The following is a 17,848-nucleotide window of genomic DNA, read 5'->3' as shown; positions in this document are numbered from 1 at the left end:
AGGGGAGCCTCGTCAGACCAACATTACCTCCTTTGTCCAAAACAGGAACTCAAGGACATGGGGGAGGGGGAAAGCCACCTTTAGAGCCCCCAGGAAAGGAAGCAGATTTAGAGATGAGCAGGAGGAGCTTCTGGCTGAACTCCCACCAGAACTACCAGAAAAGTTCAAAAGAGCATTCCACAACAAAGCTAAGATGGTAGACTGATCTAAGAGAGAGAAAATGGGTCTTTTAGTCGGGAGTGGATTAAAAGAACTCCCTGTTATTATGATGTTGATAGTAAGAAAGTAACTGCTAATGCAGGACAAAAAAATGGCACTCTGATAGATCTGGCCTCAGACACAAATTATATTACGCACAAAGCTGCTGATAGACTCAAGTTAAGAGGGGAAAAGGTTTCCTTGGTGGTTCATGGGGTTGACAGGATGGCTATTTGAGTGAGCACAAAAAGGTACCTCCTTAGGATCAGAATCAAAACTCACGAGGGGAATGTTAAGGCTCATCGGTTGATCTGTTATGGGTTAAAGGAGATTGCCCACAGAAGTCCACAGAAGTGTAACTCGAGAGCAACTTAAAAAAAAATTCTTTACAGACGTAGACCTCAAAGAATTGAAAAGGCCAAAAAAGATTGAACTCCTTATTAGCCACTGAGAGGGGAGACTCGCAACACAAAGAATGAAAATCATGACCAATCTCATCCTAAGGGGCAGTCCATTGGGGAAAACTGTTGCTGGAGCACACCCAGATCTGTTTAAAAAGGTGGATATGACAGCAAATGAGTCTAAGACGCCTTTTGCTCGGTCTATGAGGGCAGCTGCAGTGAAGTATGAGAAAATCTTTGAAAAGGCTGAAGCTCCAAATATCCCCAATAATCCAAAGAGACAAAAGTCATGTAGCTCACTGGCAAGTAACCAGGATTTTCTTGAGTGGTGGAGATGGGACAGTATCTGGGCAACCTGCGAACCAAAGTGCTGTTGTGGTAACTGTCAGTCTGGAGGTAAAGAAATTACTCTAGCAGAAGTAAAAGAACTTGAGATCATAAGAGAGGGTCTCACCTATGTTGAAAAAGATTCCCGCATTAAGTCTCCACACTGAGATACAAAGTATCAATGGATTCAGAACCCATCCATGCTTCCAATCAGCAGAAGTGAGGTGGAAAGTGCTTTCCTAAGAACGGAAAAACAACTCAAGAGAGTACCAGAATGGCGAGGTATTTATGCAGATTAGGTCCATGATTTGGTCAAAAGAGGAGCAGCATGACTGCACAACAATCCCTGCTATCCGAAATAAGGATGGATTGCCTGTTAAGTCTGATTCCTCTCAAGGTTTCATCCTATTGCCATCTCAGGGAGTTTTTTTTCCTGTCACAGTTGCCCTCGGCTTGCTCATCAGGGACAACCTGATCATTTTGATTCATACACATTCCCATATTTTTTGGGGAATTCTGTAAAGCTTCTTTGCAACAATGACTATTAAAAAAATGTATTTAATCAAACAACTGCTGCATTCCTAGTATCAAGCCACTTCAGAACTAGAGACAATGTGAGAATCATATTACCTGCTTGTTTTTTATAAGAATGAAATGCAGTTGGCTGTTATGATTTGTAACGTGTTCGACCCATGTTGCACGGGCGGCACCATAAAGCACGGACACGAGGCGAGGTCTTACGGGAAAAAGGGTTATTTATTTAGGTAAAATGGGAAAGGAAAGGGTTGAAGGAGGGAGAATGGAAAGAAAGGGGAAGGAATAAAGGATGTGCATGTGCGGGGGCACTGCCACGCTGGCATGCGGGCACACAGCTTAAGATAAGTGGCGGTGGGCGGAGTTGCAGAATGGAGCACGCGGAGGCAGCGCTCCAGCACGCTTCCTCGTAATGGCGCTTCTCCCACAGTTGATGGCCGACAGGTGTCCTCGCTGATGCAAACGCAAACGTTCTTGTGGCCTTTTTCTCTTCTGCGGCAGGGCTGCGAAGGCGGGCTCGGTGCGGGAGTGAAGGTGCCGCGGGAGCTCGCGCAGCTCTTTCAAGTTAATTATCGCCAGCCAGCACAAATAGGCGGCACAAATATTCAGGAAGCCTACGTAGTAGCGATAGTAGATTTGGGCGCACACCATGACAGATCATTTTAATTTTCTTTAATAGTAAATAATGGCCCCCGTTGCGCTGTACCAAAGCTAGCAAAACCTTATGAAATACAAGTTAAACATTAAATGAATTTACAAAACTTTATGCGTGCGGTTAAGCGCTAATTAGACTAATTAGAGTATTAGAGGGACAACCCATGTTAGATGTTTTGGAGATAAAGTCAGAGAGGTCAGATTGAGGTGGTTTGGACATGTTCAGAGGAGAGATGGTGAATATATCAGTAAAAGGATGCTGAGGTTTGAACTGCCAGGCAGGAGGTCTAGAGGAAGACCAAAGCGGAGATTTATGGATGCAGTGAGAGAGGACAAAGTTAGTTGGTGTGAGAGAAGAGGATGCAGAGGATAGGGTTAAATGGAGGCAGATGATTCGCAGTGGCGACCCCTAAAAAAGAACAGCCGTAAGACAAAGAAGAAGACTACGTAGAAAAGTAAAAAGGAGGATCACGATGTTCAACATCCCGGAGCCCAAACCACATTTAAATTGAATTAACAAATATTGTAAGTAAATAATAGCCCACATTTAAAAAAGCATTTTTATTTAGATTATAAAAATAATCCTGCATCTGTTTTAGGTGTTCCAGCTGCCACTGTTCTGATGGCTCTGTCAGAGTAAATCATTCAGTAACAAGCCGGTAAATTTCCATGTAAAACAAGTACATCTGTATAAATAAATTGATATGATGAGCTATGGATCACTAACTTATATAAACGACTTAGTTCAGATGTAAGTAAATGCTCATTGCTGAGCTGTTTGGGGGAGGGATGTGATAATGACGATTTGGTCTGCTGTGTGTGTGTGTATGAGGGGTGTCAAGAGGTCTTACATACTCATGAAAAGTTGTGGATTATTCAGTGAAACAGGGGTTCTGCTGAAAAAAGTTAGGCACATCAGTCACTTAGCCCCAAATAAAAGGTCTTTAAGTGTTATGATAAAGTTTTAAAATAACAAATGTACAAACGGTGCACACTAAATACTAAACCTAAACCAGGCACGAGGATTAATAAACCAATAAATCCCCATACCCGCTTTTAATTTTTTAAATAAAAATACCAAAGAATATTATTGTGTATAGAGTGATTAAAAACAATGCAATTTATGCTATCATAAGGAAAATCCTAATTTCTTCCATTTCAAGGATTAAAAACGGTAACAATGTAAACTTTAGAATCTAGAATACAGAAGATTAAATTTACACTAATTTAAAAGAGGCCTTAATCACTGAAAGTCTTCAGAAGAGCCTCAGATCCAAGAGGTTTTTAAAGTAGGGAGGGGTCCATTTAAGTTTCTCTGAATGTATAGGTGAGAACAGCTAATTCACACCTGGGGAGGGTAAATAATTTGCATTTGAATGTTGTCTGGCATTGTAAAGCACACACAGTAACACTAAAAGAACAACAATTCAGAATAAATAGGAATAAGAGGCCCTGATTATACTGCATAAATATTATTTCGTACAACAAAATTCCTTCGCACTCTGGAAAACTTTACGCGTGCGGTTGAACGCTGATTAGTCTACGTAAAAAATTAAAAAGGATGATTTTTATTTAGACTATAAAAAAATTAACCTGCATCTATTTTTAGGCATGCCAGCTGCCAGAATAATGCACACATGACATAAAAATTCGCCTTGTTAATATTTTAACTAATAATTTTACTATTTTAGCTATTACTGTTTAATTTACTTAAAAATAACATTAAAACAAGAACAATAAAACATTTTTTAAATATTGTTGACTATATTCGGACCGGGAGACTTGATGCGAGGTCTTACGGGAAAAAATGGTAAGGAAAGAGTTAAAGGAGTGAGGATGGAAAGGAAGGAATGTGAACGTGCAGGTTTGGTTGGCAGTGCCCTATTGGCATGCGGGCACGGTAAGCGGTGAGCAGCGGACAGAGTGGCAGTGTGGGGCCACGAGGACAGCAGCTCCTGCCTCCATCCGCTTGCATTGATTCTGCTCTCCGAGGATGACCGGATCGGCCCCTCCCAGCTCCCGCTTGCATTTGCATTTGTTTCGCTTGGATGACACACTTCTGCGTTTTTGCGCGAGCGTCGCACTCACACCGCATAGTAAAATCCACTGTCACCCAACAGACCCCGAGTATTTTATAGCGCGGGGTGCAAGCCCGGGATCATTAGCAAGGATAGCTGACCAGCTGTGCCCAATTCTGCGGCCCCGCTCCTTCGCATATCTGAAGGGGAGGACGCCTTACTAGTGAGCGAGGAGCGATATTGATTTGGGCGCACACCATGACAGGCTGAAAAAAACTATTGTCCTCAAAAATGTAACAGATGAGGACTCAGATTAATGTGCAAAAGCTATATAATAAAACTATATAAGACTACATAGCCTTTATAAGACTCAACTTTTATTTAAGCCCACTCACAATAACTGAAAAAACTTTATAAGTTTGTAAATGTTTGAAAGCAAACAAAGTGCGCTGTTCTGTATTGTTTTTGGTAAACTTGAGCGTGTCAGAAAATGAACCGAAACTCTGTGTATCACCTCACAGACGTAAAAATATATACTTATAGAAAGCGAAATGTCTGCTTTTATACAAACTAATGGAAAAAAAATGTAGACAATGTAATTCGTATGAAAAATGGATTTTTGGTGCATCCACTGTTGGTGCATTACAATCATCACCACAGCTGAAACCAAAGACATCACTAATTTATTCAAGAATTTCGAAAATCGTCAGAGTCAGTCTGCTTGCTGTTTTTCCCGACGCTTTCATAATCATTAGTCTACTTCTGCCGGTGCGTTCTGGAAAACTTTATGCGTGCGATTGAGCGCTGATTAGACTACATAGGGAATTAAAGAGGGGGATTACGATGCTGAATCAAAGTTCTGAGCCCAAACCTCATTTAAATTAACAAATATTATAAGTAAAAAAAAACAATAGCCCACGTTTAGAAAATGCTTATAAATTATTTCCGACATGAGTTGGCTCGGTGTTATGCGCAGAACGCCGGGAGATTTCCTGAAGCTCCGAAGTAGCATTTTTTTCACATTCTTGCCTAAACAACTCTTAAAAGGGTCATACAGGCCTACATGCAATTTTTTAAGCTGTTTGGACTGAACTGTGTGTTAGAAGAGTGCGTACACAACCACTCTACGATGATAAAGAGCCGCCCAGTGGTTTTCTTTTCATTTATTACAATAACATGCCCTTTCTGAAATCAGGCTAATCGCTAATGCCTGTCAATGTGACGCCATACCACAAAAGGCCGCTCCTACACTAGTTGATTGACAGGTGTTTTAGCAAAGACCCGCCCCGAGTGAGAAGAAGCTGTCGGCCATTGTTTTTCGCCGCTGGAGCAAAATGTCACCTAAGCGAGTGTGGTGTACAGTTGTTGGGTGTAATAGCGAACACAGCAGTCGTCATTCACTTCCGACATCTGAGCCGCTGAGGACGCAGTGGCTGAATTTAGTTTTTAAAGCCCATGTCCCCGCCGATTTACCTAAATAGGTTCATGTTTGCCCTAATCATTTTACACCAGACTGCTTTATAAACGAGGGTCAATATAAAGCAGGTTTTACTACGAAGCTGCTCCTAAAAAATGGATCTGTACTAACGCTTTGTGTTCCTGCTTCATCTTCACCAGGCTCAGTAAGTAATTCCTTTTTCTATGAATCTTTGAAGATCGCCTTTTCTAATAATCACGATGAATGCGGAGTGTAAGTTAACTTATACTCTCATAGAACATGGTTATGGCTTCTTCTCTATGTACAGCCGTCTCTATATAATCCCTAATCGCCCGTTTATAATAAACAATGCATTAAGGTGATTGTCTAGTTGCAAACTGTGTGGGTAGTCGGAAAACTATATTATGCTTACCTTTGTAACGTTAGATAGTTTATAACAATGTCTGTCGAAGATTAAGAAGTCATGTAAACACATCAGTAAACACATCGCATCCGTATCTCTCTCAGTAAGTTTCTCGGCTTTTTTTTTTTCTCGGTTGTTGCTCGCGGCAGCGTAACAGCCCGTTAATTCATGCCCATGCAGTGATAAGAAAGACAAAACGGGTCGATGCATGTCCATTCTTTTAATTTCTGCGTTGTCAGGCGATATTACAAACGTCCGCATAGGTTCCGTACTTAAATCAAACCAAAAACTACTTAAGAAAACAGGCTCAGGCACTATATTCCAGCGTTTGGACTGCATTACCCACAAAGCACTGCGTTGTGGGCAATGCTTTGTGGGTAATGCAGTCCAAAGCATTGCCCGCACTGGACTACACTCCTGTGGCTATACCCCACATGTGTTGTGAAAACACGCCCCACAGAACTGGGGGGGCGGGCTCAGCAGAGATCATAAGCATTTAAGGGAACATGCACTGAAATAGGTTGCTGTGAACAGAGCTAGTTTTTACCAGTCAAAAGTAGTGTTTTTTTTACACAACCATTGAGAATTTTTAATTAAATATATTACAAACTTTTCATTAGGACCCTAAAGATCATATTAAAATTTAATGAAAAATGTTTCTGGATGATCCCTTTAAAACTACACCTGTGTCACAATAACAGTAATATTTTGAACATTTTTCAGGCTGCCATTTGGAGGAACAGTTGTTGGGTCAAAATAACCCAACCAGGTGTTCATTTGTAAATGACCCACTACATCTCATATGACCCAACATGAGCAACCCAAAAATGTGTTTAAAGTACCTGAAATAACCCAGAACTTAAATAACAATAAACAGATACAGAGATACGCTATATAACAGTTTATACTTCGTACAAATAAAATTGTCACCTAGTCTACTTGATCTAAACAACATTTAACTAATGTTTTTTTTTTTTTTTTTACTCATTATTGTACAGTACATATAAATAGCTCTGGTTTAGATTTTTCATGTTTGTTGTGTAAAGTACTCATGTGGAAATTACCATCACTATTGTATTTCTTCGATTCAACGTTTTTTTGACTAAATTGTATTTTAAAACTGCGATTAGTGAAAATGTCACTTTGCGCCACCTGGTGACCATTTTATGAATGACTTTGAAATGAAACTGATTTATTTGCCCGCTGTTGTTTTTACGCGGCAGTGAGGGAGATAATCAGTGGTCTTGTACGTGTTTCATTTTCAAATACTTGCTCCCACAGATTTCTTCACACCAAGCTGCTTACCTATTGCAGATTCAGTCCTCCCAGCCTGGTGCAGGTCTACAATTTTGTTTTTGGTATCCTTTGACAGCTCTTTGGTCTTGGCCATAATGGAGTTTGGAGTGCGACTGTTTGAGGTTGTGGACAGGTGTCTTTTATACTGATAAGTTCAAACAGATGCCATTAATAGAGGTAACAAGTGGAGGACAGAGGAGCCTCTTAAAGAACTTGTTACAGGTCTGTCAGAGCCAGAAATCTTGCATGTTTGTAGGTGACCAAATACTTATTTAACTGAGGAATTTACAAATTAATTTATTTAAATTCCTACAATGTGATTTTCTGGATTTTTTTTTTCTTATTTCGTCTCACACCTATGATAAAAATTATAGGCCTCTTTTTATTTTTTTAAGTGGGAGAACTTGCACAATTGGTGGCTGACTAAATACTTTTTGCCCCACTATATATATATAGTGAGGTCAATATGTATTTGATCACCCTGTGATTTTGCAAGTTCTCTTACTTAGAAATCATGGCGGGGTCTACAATTTTCAGCATAGGTGCATTTCCACTGTGAGAGACAGAATCTAAAAAGAAAAATCCGGAAATCACATTGTATGATTTTTTTAACAATTTATTTGTAAATTACTGTGTTAAATAAATATTTGATCACTTGCTTATCCGCCAGATTTCTTACCCTCAAAGACCAGTTATTTTGCTTTTAAATAGTCCAGCTACACTCTGCTCATGATTCTAAATTAGTAGCACCTGTTTGAGGTCATTAGCTGTCATAAAGACACCTGTGCACCCCACAATCAGCCAAAATCTAAGTAGCAACAAGTAGCAAAACCAAAAAGCTGTCAAAAGACACAAGAAACAAAATTGTGGACCTTCACAAAGCTGGAAAGGCCTACGGGGCAATTGCCAAGCAGCTTGGTGGAAAAAGGACAACCGTTGAAGCAATTGTCAGAAAATGGAAGAGGCCAATGATGATTGTCATTGTCCCTCGGATCTCTCGATCTGATCTCTCCTTGTGGGGTATCAATGATGCTAAGAATGGTAAAGGATCAGCCCAAAACTACACAGGAGGAGCTGGTCAATGCCGTGAAGAGAGCTTGGACCATCGTTTCCAAGGCTACTATCAGTAACACACTAAGACGTCATGATTAAAAATCTTGCATCGCACGGAAGGTTCCCTTGCTTAAGTTAGCCCATGTCCAGGCCCATCTGAAGTTTGCCAGGGACCATCTGTATAATCTAGAGGAGTCATGGGAGAAAGTCCTGAGGTCAGATGAGACCAAAGACTTTTTGGTCTTAACTCCATTCGCCGTGTTTGGAGGAAGAAGAATGATGAGTATCATCCCAATAATACCCTACTTACAGTGAAGCATGGGGTTGGAAGTATCATGCTCTGGGGGTGTTTTTTTTGCACAGAGGACAGGACGACTGCACTGTATTCAGGAGAGGATGAACAGAGCTATGTATTGTAACTATTGGTCTTCCAACATGACAATGACCCAAAGCAAACAGCCAGGAAAACCAAAGAGTGGCTCTGTAAGAAGCATATCAAGGTTCTGGAGTGGCCTAGCCAGTCTCCAGACCTAAATCCAATAGAAAATCTTTGGAGGGAATCTCCATGTTGCTCAGCAACAGCCCAGAAACCTGACAGATCTAGAGAAAATCTGTATGGAGAAGTGGGCCAAAATCCCTCCTGCAGTGTGTGCAAATCTGGTAAAGAACTACAGTTCTAAAATATAATTTTTTTTTTGACTCAAGTGATCAAATACTTATTTGACGCAGTAATTCACAAATACATTGTTAAAAAAATCATAACATGTGATTTCCGGATTTTTCTTTTTAGATTCTGTCTCTCACAGTGGAAATGCACCTATGCTAAAAATTGTAGACCCCTCCATGATTTCTAAGTTGGAGAACTTGCAAAATCACAGGGTGATCAAATACTTATTGCCCTCACTGTATGTATATATATATATATATATATATATATATATATATATATATATATACACTATATATATACACACACACACACACACACACACACACACACACACAGTATATACAGAAGCTGGACAATGAAACTGAAACGCCTGGTTTTAGACTATAATAATTCATTAGTATGGTGTAGGGGCCATCTTTTGCAGCGAATACAGCATAAATTTTGTCTTGAAAATGACAGATGAAAGTCCTGCACAGTGCCTGATTTTGAGCCATTCTTCTTGCAAAATAGTGGCCAGGTCACTACGTGATGCTTCTCCAAAACACCCCAAAGTGGCTCAATAATATTTAAATCTGGTGACTGTGCAGGCCATGGGAGATGTCCAACTTCACTTTCATGTTCATCAAACCACTCTGTCACCAGTCTTCTTGTGTGTATTGGTGTATTGTCATTTTGGTACATGGCACCGTCAGGATACAATGTTTGAAACATTGGTTCCACAAGGTCCTCCAGAATGGTTTGGTAGTCCTTGGCAGTGACCTAGCAAATACCTAGCAATACCTAGAAAAAGTATTGGGCCTAGGAAATGCCATGATATTGCAGCCCAAACCATCACTGATCCACCCCTATGCTTCACTCAGGGCATGCAACAGTCTGGGTGGTACGCTTCTTTGGGGCTTCTCCACACCATAACTCTGGATGTGAGGAAAGACAGTGAAGGTGGACTCATCAGGGAACAATACATGTTTCACATTATCTGCAGCCCAAAATTTTCACTGCTGGCGATACCGATATTTGGCATTGGCACGAGTGACCAAAGGTTTGGCTATAGCAGCCTGGCCATGTACACTGACCCTGTGGAGCTCCCAGCGACTGTGCTATATCTCTGCTAATTAAACCTTCACACTCTGCTCTTACTGGTGGAATGTGCAATCAATACAGATTTGCCATGAGGCTGGTCCAAAACTAAATTGGCCAGTATTTCAGTTTCATTATCCAACCCCTATATATATAAGTGATTTACAGGGGAGTTGTTATATAGCTAAGGAATGAATACCTGCTAGTGATGGTCTCATGTTAAACTTTTAGTCTGGTTTTTATTATTAGGATTTTTAATCAAGCATGTGTACTTGAGCATGTTGCATTTACTTGCCTTCATGCAAGAAAGTGAGATCTTTCTTCACGACTGGAAAGAGAGGGATAATTGGCAACTGCATACTTTGGCTGCTCAAGATGTTGCGGTATTTGGCCATGTTGCGTGAGGGATCAAAAATATCTTGCAGATCTTGAAAAAGCTTTTCATATTTGCTGGGAAGCTTCTCCCATGTCCCTCGTAGCCGTGCCACAGGGGCAAGGTTTAGCCCACTAAAGACAAATACAAAATCATACATCCACATTACCAAACACCCATATACACATAGCCCTCTTTAAAATTTTAAGTACATTGTACAGGATCCAGTTACAATTAATACAAATAAATTCCCCTAAAAGATTTATAATTTAAGTTTGTCTCACATTTCTTATAAATGCATTATATATTACTGTTAGCCAAATCAGTAACACCAGTATTATGACACGTGGATAGCAAATCTGTTACAGTAGGGATGAACCCAAATAATGTTGAATTCCTAATATGAATTGAAAAGACACCCTTAAACAACTACAGGTGTAAACAACAAGTGGAGTATATTGGAGTGTTTGTTTTTATTGTTCTTAACCATTCTTTATTAAAAGACAATCTTCTCAAACTGGCACCCCAGATTACAAGTAATTCTAACAGTCTGTCTAGTGATTTAAAAAAAAATTAATGTTTTTTAACAAGCATAAAATTTATAAGACATAAAATATTATTTGATGGCTTTAGATGTTAAGTGTACTCTACATATTTGGGGAAGACATAATGACTTTAAAACACACAGCTTGTTAAAAAAGTGCAGTTTTTAGTGTTTTACATGTGTTTCCAGGGGGAAAAGGTGCTAGAGTCTTAGGAGGGCACTGGTGGCTCAGTGGTAGGTGTTTCGCCTGCCATGCGGAAGGCCTAGGTTCGATTTCCAACCAGTCCCCAAACCCAGCAGCCACTAGATGCCGGTCCCAAGCCCAGATCAAATGGGAGGGAATGTCAGGAATGGCATTCGGCATAAAACCTGTGCCAAGTTTTTGTGCTGACTGGATATTCCGCTGTGGTCTTTGGTCTGCTCCTTGCCAGGAGCAGACAAAAGACCAACAACAACTGTGCAAGAGTTTTAGGCAACATACAGTATATGATGTACCAATTTTGTTATATATGTTTATCATGTCTCCATAATTATGTACAAAATCATTCAGTATTTCCATATATAATTTGAAAATAAATAAATAAATAACATTATAGGAGAATATATGCATGACTGTAAAAAAAAATTCAGATACAACAACGGAAACAAAAAACCTAATGTACGCTCCTGGAATTTGCATAAAAATAGAAAGGAGTGAGTGTGACAAAGTAGAAAATTAGAACTGGTCTACCCCAGCTAATAAAAGCTACATGTAAGAAAAACCCAGAGGTGTTTTACTGTTACGAAATAGTGGCGCTTCAGTACTTGCTAAGCTAAGAGATAAAAAAAATTCTGCGTTAAATTGTCTTCAGAGCTGCTAATGCATGGTAGACGAAAACAGTTCATCTTTGATAGTTATAATATAAACTATAGTTTATTAAGAAAAAATAGTTGTAATATAAAAGAATCAGTAAGAGACTGATACGCAGCTGATGTTCTCCAGATATTATGACTTTTGTTTTTGTTTTTTTAAGTAATGTGTGCCTGCTTTAATTGTTGGGGTATAACAACTTCTTAAAACAGTTACTTGAACTAACTACGTCAGTGGGCTGCAATGGGAAACAACTAACTTTTTTAAATAGATAAAACGTTGGACTAAGCAAACGCTAGAGAAATATAATTAATTGAGCCCATAACTAATACTACTTGAGTTGACTTAAACATTTGAATTAAAAGTTGAGTAAAATTAAGATTTTAAACTGGGTATATGTTGTGATATATTTTGAGTGTCCAGCAAATTTCTTCCAAAGTTGGCTAAAGCTGTGCAAGTTGCTAAGGCGCCTTATTATTATTATTATTTATTTATTTATTTATTTTTTGACAGTGTATGGTTGGTTGTTCAAGATGTGGGGGGAGGCAGAGGTTCCGGTTTGTGCTTTCTTGCCTGAGTGAACACTGCTACATTACTTGTTCGTGTTGTTCGACAATTTCATTTTTCAACTGACAATTTCTTGTTTCATTAATATTTTAGTAAATATTAAAAAAAAAAACTGTTGCTTAACTTGCCATTAGCTTGGGCTTGCAAGCCTACATAACAAAAAAGGGAGGGTGTGGGAGGTTGCTCACTGTAAAAAAGTTTAGTAACTAGTTGCACTCCTTTTTAAGTTTAATCATCTTTTATACATATTTGCTGGTCATATTTCTCTACGGTTGACTCTAGTCCAACTTTTCATCTATTCAAAAAACTTGTGATCAAACAGAAGAATACAGGATCTATTTTACAGGGAGAACACTAGCTGCTTATCAATCTCTTACAGATTCTTTTATATTCCAATATCATAACCATTTTTAAAAACTAGCAAAGATGTCCCTCCAAGGCCACCCCTGACCCAATCAAACACAGCACACCTCTAAAAACAAGATTAGTCTCATAAAGACAAAGATAAATACATTTAATAGAATATCATAAAATTATGATAAATAATAAAATATATTAAAAAGGCTTTATACCACCAGTGTCTGTAAAAGACTGTTTCTGAAATTCTAATGATGGGTTAAAGCTACATAGTGTTCAATATTCTATTAAATATCTTCATAGATTTGTATTAAAAGTGTTGGCCACTGTCTGTTCTTATTAACATCCGGTTGTCAGACAAATAAAGTAACCAATACAACATTCGTAGATGAGCTTTAGAGACCCTGACCCCAAAGTAACACAGGAATTTTTGTAATATAACATAGCCCTTAAAGCTCATTTTAGCTATTATTTGTTCTGCTGTTTTTTAATAAACATATGTAGAGCTCAGGATTGCGCAGTATAACATGACATTTTTTTCAGCACAAATGCTTATACAATTTAATAAAACTGAATTTTAGTTCATTTCAACCAACTTCCCCAAACACAACTGAGCAAAAAATTAAAACTGGGTCACAAAGGCAAAGAAATAGCACAACTACACATGATCACGTGTTTTATAGTTGTTTTCGGTTGTTTCATGACCAAAAAATATAATACAATATGCTAATTTTATAAGCTCTACATCTTTGCAACTTTATTATACATAAATAAATATTCTGGTAGTGGTAAAAATTCCCCCCCTTATATAAGTAATGATAACATTTGTTCTACCTGACATATCCAAAAACCCAAATAAACAACTTAAAGTCTGAAGCCTCCCCATTAACACACTTCAGAAAGGCTTCTATATACTGCAAGCACACATATATTTTTTAATCATCATTAACCTATGCTGAGTATCTGTCCCGCTTGGGTTTTAAAGATTTTAATTTAATGAGTAATGAATTGCTACTATTCCATCACTGGTAACCATTTCGGGGTTTTTCATTAGCTAAGTGGTAGCGTGGCTGTATGTGCTGGGGTGGAGCAGGACGCTGCTGCTGGGCAAAAGTTAGAGCAAAAGATAGAAACAGCTACTGTATGAACAGTTAGCTTGGCAGCTCCTGTAAAGCTAGCCCAACTTGTGCTTTTTGTGTACTGCCTTATGTTATATTCTAGTCACAGAAATACCCGCTGATCAACTGTTACCCCAAAAATACCTCAGTTTTCAAGTAGTGCAGCTTTTGTAAAAGTGATAATAATAGTATTTGTCAAACTTTACTGTCTTTTTGAGGGGAAAAAGTGACATTGTCTCACTGACATTAAGCTGTAATATTACCACAAAACTGTGTAAACAGATTATTAAGGCTATCTAAAGCCAATCGAACCACTGCTGGTGCTGCCAGTGGTTTTTTACAAACGGCCGATTAAAAAAAAAAATTACCTATTAAAATGCTGTTTTTGTGCCATTTTAACGTGAGTTAAAAAGTTAATTTAAAAGTCATATTAGCATGAATTTATAACAGGCTGAAGCAACAGTACAGTAACACAAAGACTAGCATTACCTAAGGTGCCTCAGTATAACGATAAGTGGAACCTATATAATACTACCTGTTTAAAATAAACACAAAACTTAACAAAACATTTTATTTAAAATAAAAATAATACCAAATTATAATAATACTAAATAATACTAAATATAATACTATTAAGGTGTCTGATAAAAACAAACTGGACAAGTCAATTAAAAAGGCCGGATCTGTGCTAGGCATGGAGCTTGACTCTGTGGATGTAGTAGCGAAGAGGAGGATTCTATCCAAAGTACAATCCATTTTGAACAATCCTTCTCACCCGCTAAACAGTGTCTTAGCTGAACAGAGGAGCAGTTTTAGCCAGAGACTGATTACTATCAAGTGTTCCACAGAGCGCCACAGGAGATCCTTTCTCCTAACGGCCATAAAAGTTTACAACTCTTCTCTGTAACTCATACACACGTGTATGTGGATTTTTCACTAACTGTTACAAAACAGGACATTATTACTTACCATATTAATAATATTGATTACTGCCTACTTCCCAATAAAATATGTAATATAAGATTACATATAATAATACAATGTTACATAAATATACTAGATTACTGTGCAATACTTACAAGTGGCCTTGAATCATATTCTGATGGTACTTACTGTTTTAGGAACTTTTTTTTTTTTTAAAGATTATTATTATTATTTATTACCTTTATTCTTTATTACCTTTTCTTAGTTAACAATTGTAAGCACCTGTAACCGAGCATAAACAATTTAAAGTTATTTAAAGTTAACTTAATAACTTAATAAAGTTATTTGAATCTTGAATAATAATTTTAAAAAAAAACTTGCTGAGAGAAAGTTATCCCAAAACGGTTATCTTTGGTGCATTAACTCTTTAGTGCAGTTAAATTGAAATTGCAGGTAAATTGCTGGCTCAATTAGGATTTATTAATTTATTGATTATGTGTCTTCAAGTTTTTTAAGTACACAGTGTTACATGTTGTCTCAACAAATCCCAGTGTAAGACATTGGGCCAACAATACAATATTCATTCATTCAACATTTATCTAGACAGAGTTTTACAGTGTATGCTGTGAAGCCACAGTTTTTCGGAATCCACTTTTGTGGATAAACTTTAATATAATACACATGGAACATGTGCTGCTGTGCAGATAATGTGTAGTTTTCTTCAGTGAATTTGAACGTTTTTGTCTGTTAAGTAATAGGGGGAGGGTGCACAACAGGTAGCAAATTGATATTTAATTATTTTTTCTATGACTTTACAAAAGGTCAATAGCTAGATATTCTCTTTTTGTAACGTTACAAATTAAATAATCAGGTAAAAGCAAAAAATCAGATTATTTTATGTTATGATGTTATTTATAATGTTATGTCATCCTAAACAACCCATTGTCTCCTTAGTAACTGCTTTTAAGTCATCCTGAAATGCCTCTGAACTATCTGTGTGTTGTGTTTCATGGTTAACTAGCTTCTAAAACAAGGCTGAATCCCAAATCCCTGATCAAAGGCACTACTTGGTGTGTGGAACAAGTGATCCTACACCCTACCTAGCCTCCATTTAACACTATTTGTGATAACCTCAAACTAGTTATTTAGCTATTAATTAGAAAGTTTGAAACATCAGCATTAGTTATTGTTAACTAAAATTCCATGCTTTTTTCATAGCATTGTCCTATTTGCAACAGAATCACTGAACAAGCTAATGCTAGCTATCGCAAACACCAACAAAAAGGAGGAATATATAGGAATATCTGTACACCGTCTAAGGTAATCACATTATAATAAAACACCAAACTTTAAATTAAATATCCTTATTACCTTTTTCCTCCATTTTCTGGATAAATAAGTTGCTATGTCCACCACAACATAATGCATATGAAAATAATTAGAAAAGAAGTTATCAATTGCTAGGTGACCCTTTGACCATCAAGTAATCTGGTAGGTAATCAGGCAAACATCATGTAATATGTATGAATAACACCTCAGATGTAATTATTTATGATAATATAAAATATAGTAGCCTAATCAATCAGTTAATGATGCTTCTGCCATCCACTGTTGTGACAGATGTCATGCCTAGATACTTAAAAGGATAAATTAAAGCTTTGATGTGCATAAACTTAAAAAAGAGCTTCAGTAAGATTAAAGAAATTATATCAGTTCAGAATGACAATATGTAGTGAAAATCATTACCTCAATTCTTTTTTTTTTTTTAGTTTTCAATGTGCTTCTAAATGTATACTATAAATAAGCAATAAATGAGATAATGTTCCCATGCCAGTTTTATTGTACCTGTATTACAACCTGGAAAACTAAAATAGGTCAATATTCCCAATAGCTCCTAACAAAAAAAGTCTGAAACTATAAAATGAATCTTTACTCACCTGATGATGGCAAACATGGAATTAAAGTTCTTGCACTCCCGACACTGCAGTGCAATCTTTATAAAGTGTTTTATTTTTTTTACACGCTTTAGAGCACTTGCTTCCTGCAAAATCTCAGTGGCCACCCAGAAGGTCTCCTGGTTGATAAGCTCCTCAAACTGTTTTAAATGTCCACTATTGGAGTTCAGCTTAAAAAGACTGTCCACATACTCGGTAGACTCAATGTTACGGAAGATGTCAAAGTCACGCATGGACAGCTGGGCAGACACTTCCAGAGTGCTGAGCTGAAGAAGACTGATCTGACTCTCTCTCAGCAGCTCTTGAGCACCCTCATCTGAGCAAAGAGTTTCTGTTTCCATGTTGTTCTTCAGGTAATACCTGACCAGAGAAAGGACAATATAAACTGTAACATTTACAAGAAGTTACTGTGCCAATGATAATGAATGAATGTTAATGGTTGCCAGGTAGTATTGCTTAATTTGAAAATTCTTACAGTTGCTGGCCCACATTCATTTTTGGCAAAACACCCAAAGGATTTGCGTAATGTTTTAATAAATGGCAAGATCAGAAACAACTCTAATGCTAAGACCTTTAACAGGTCTAATGCTAAAATGTGACTAAGATAAAAACAGAAAATGAGCCCTACATTCCTATTTGGAAACTCAAGATAATCACAACTTAACCATGTTGGACACAGTAAACACAGTTGCATTTTGTCCCATTAAATAATAATAAATTATATAATAATAATAATAATAATAATAAGAAGAAGAAATAATAATAATAAATTCTCTTCTAGTAAAAATTTTGTTGCTGTTGGTCTTTCGGCTGCTCCCGGCAAGGGATCACCACAGCAATAAAATACAGCACCTAATTTCTTTTGGATAGCAGGTTACCTTATCTTACCACAGTCTTTGCATGTTTTAATTTAACAATCTTATTTCACACATGGAAAAACACAGGCAAAATAAATAAATACTTTAAAATAAAACATAATATAATATAGTATTTCAACTTTTGTGGAAAAAGTGACTATAGAAGAGCTCTCAGTGCTGCTAGGTCAATGTATCTCTCCACTCTTATAGAAAATAACAAAAATAATCCTAGAT

General features: G+C 37.5%; 1 protein-coding gene across 4 annotated transcripts in view; it reads right to left on the bottom strand.

Moving 5' to 3' along the window:
* rapgef6 (Rap guanine nucleotide exchange factor (GEF) 6) overlaps window positions 1-17,848 on the bottom strand; it is a 154,804-nt gene that overhangs the window by 40,375 nt on the left and 96,581 nt on the right. For all 4 annotated transcript variants that reach the window (XM_053478204.1, XM_053478202.1, XM_053478201.1 and 1 more), the window contains exons 16-17: window positions 16,740-17,117; window positions 10,365-10,576 (exon numbers count right to left, since the gene is read on the bottom strand). In XM_053478204.1, coding sequence (XP_053334179.1) covers window positions 10,365-10,576; window positions 16,740-17,117 — 590 coding nt within the window. The remainder of the gene's footprint in view (window positions 1-10,364; window positions 10,577-16,739; window positions 17,118-17,848) is intronic.

This window comes from Clarias gariepinus, chromosome 19, assembly GCF_024256425.1.
Source record: "Clarias gariepinus isolate MV-2021 ecotype Netherlands chromosome 19, CGAR_prim_01v2, whole genome shotgun sequence".
Classification (NCBI taxonomy): Eukaryota; Metazoa; Chordata; class Actinopteri; order Siluriformes; family Clariidae; genus Clarias; species Clarias gariepinus.
This window is presented reverse-complemented; position numbering and strand designations above follow the sequence as displayed.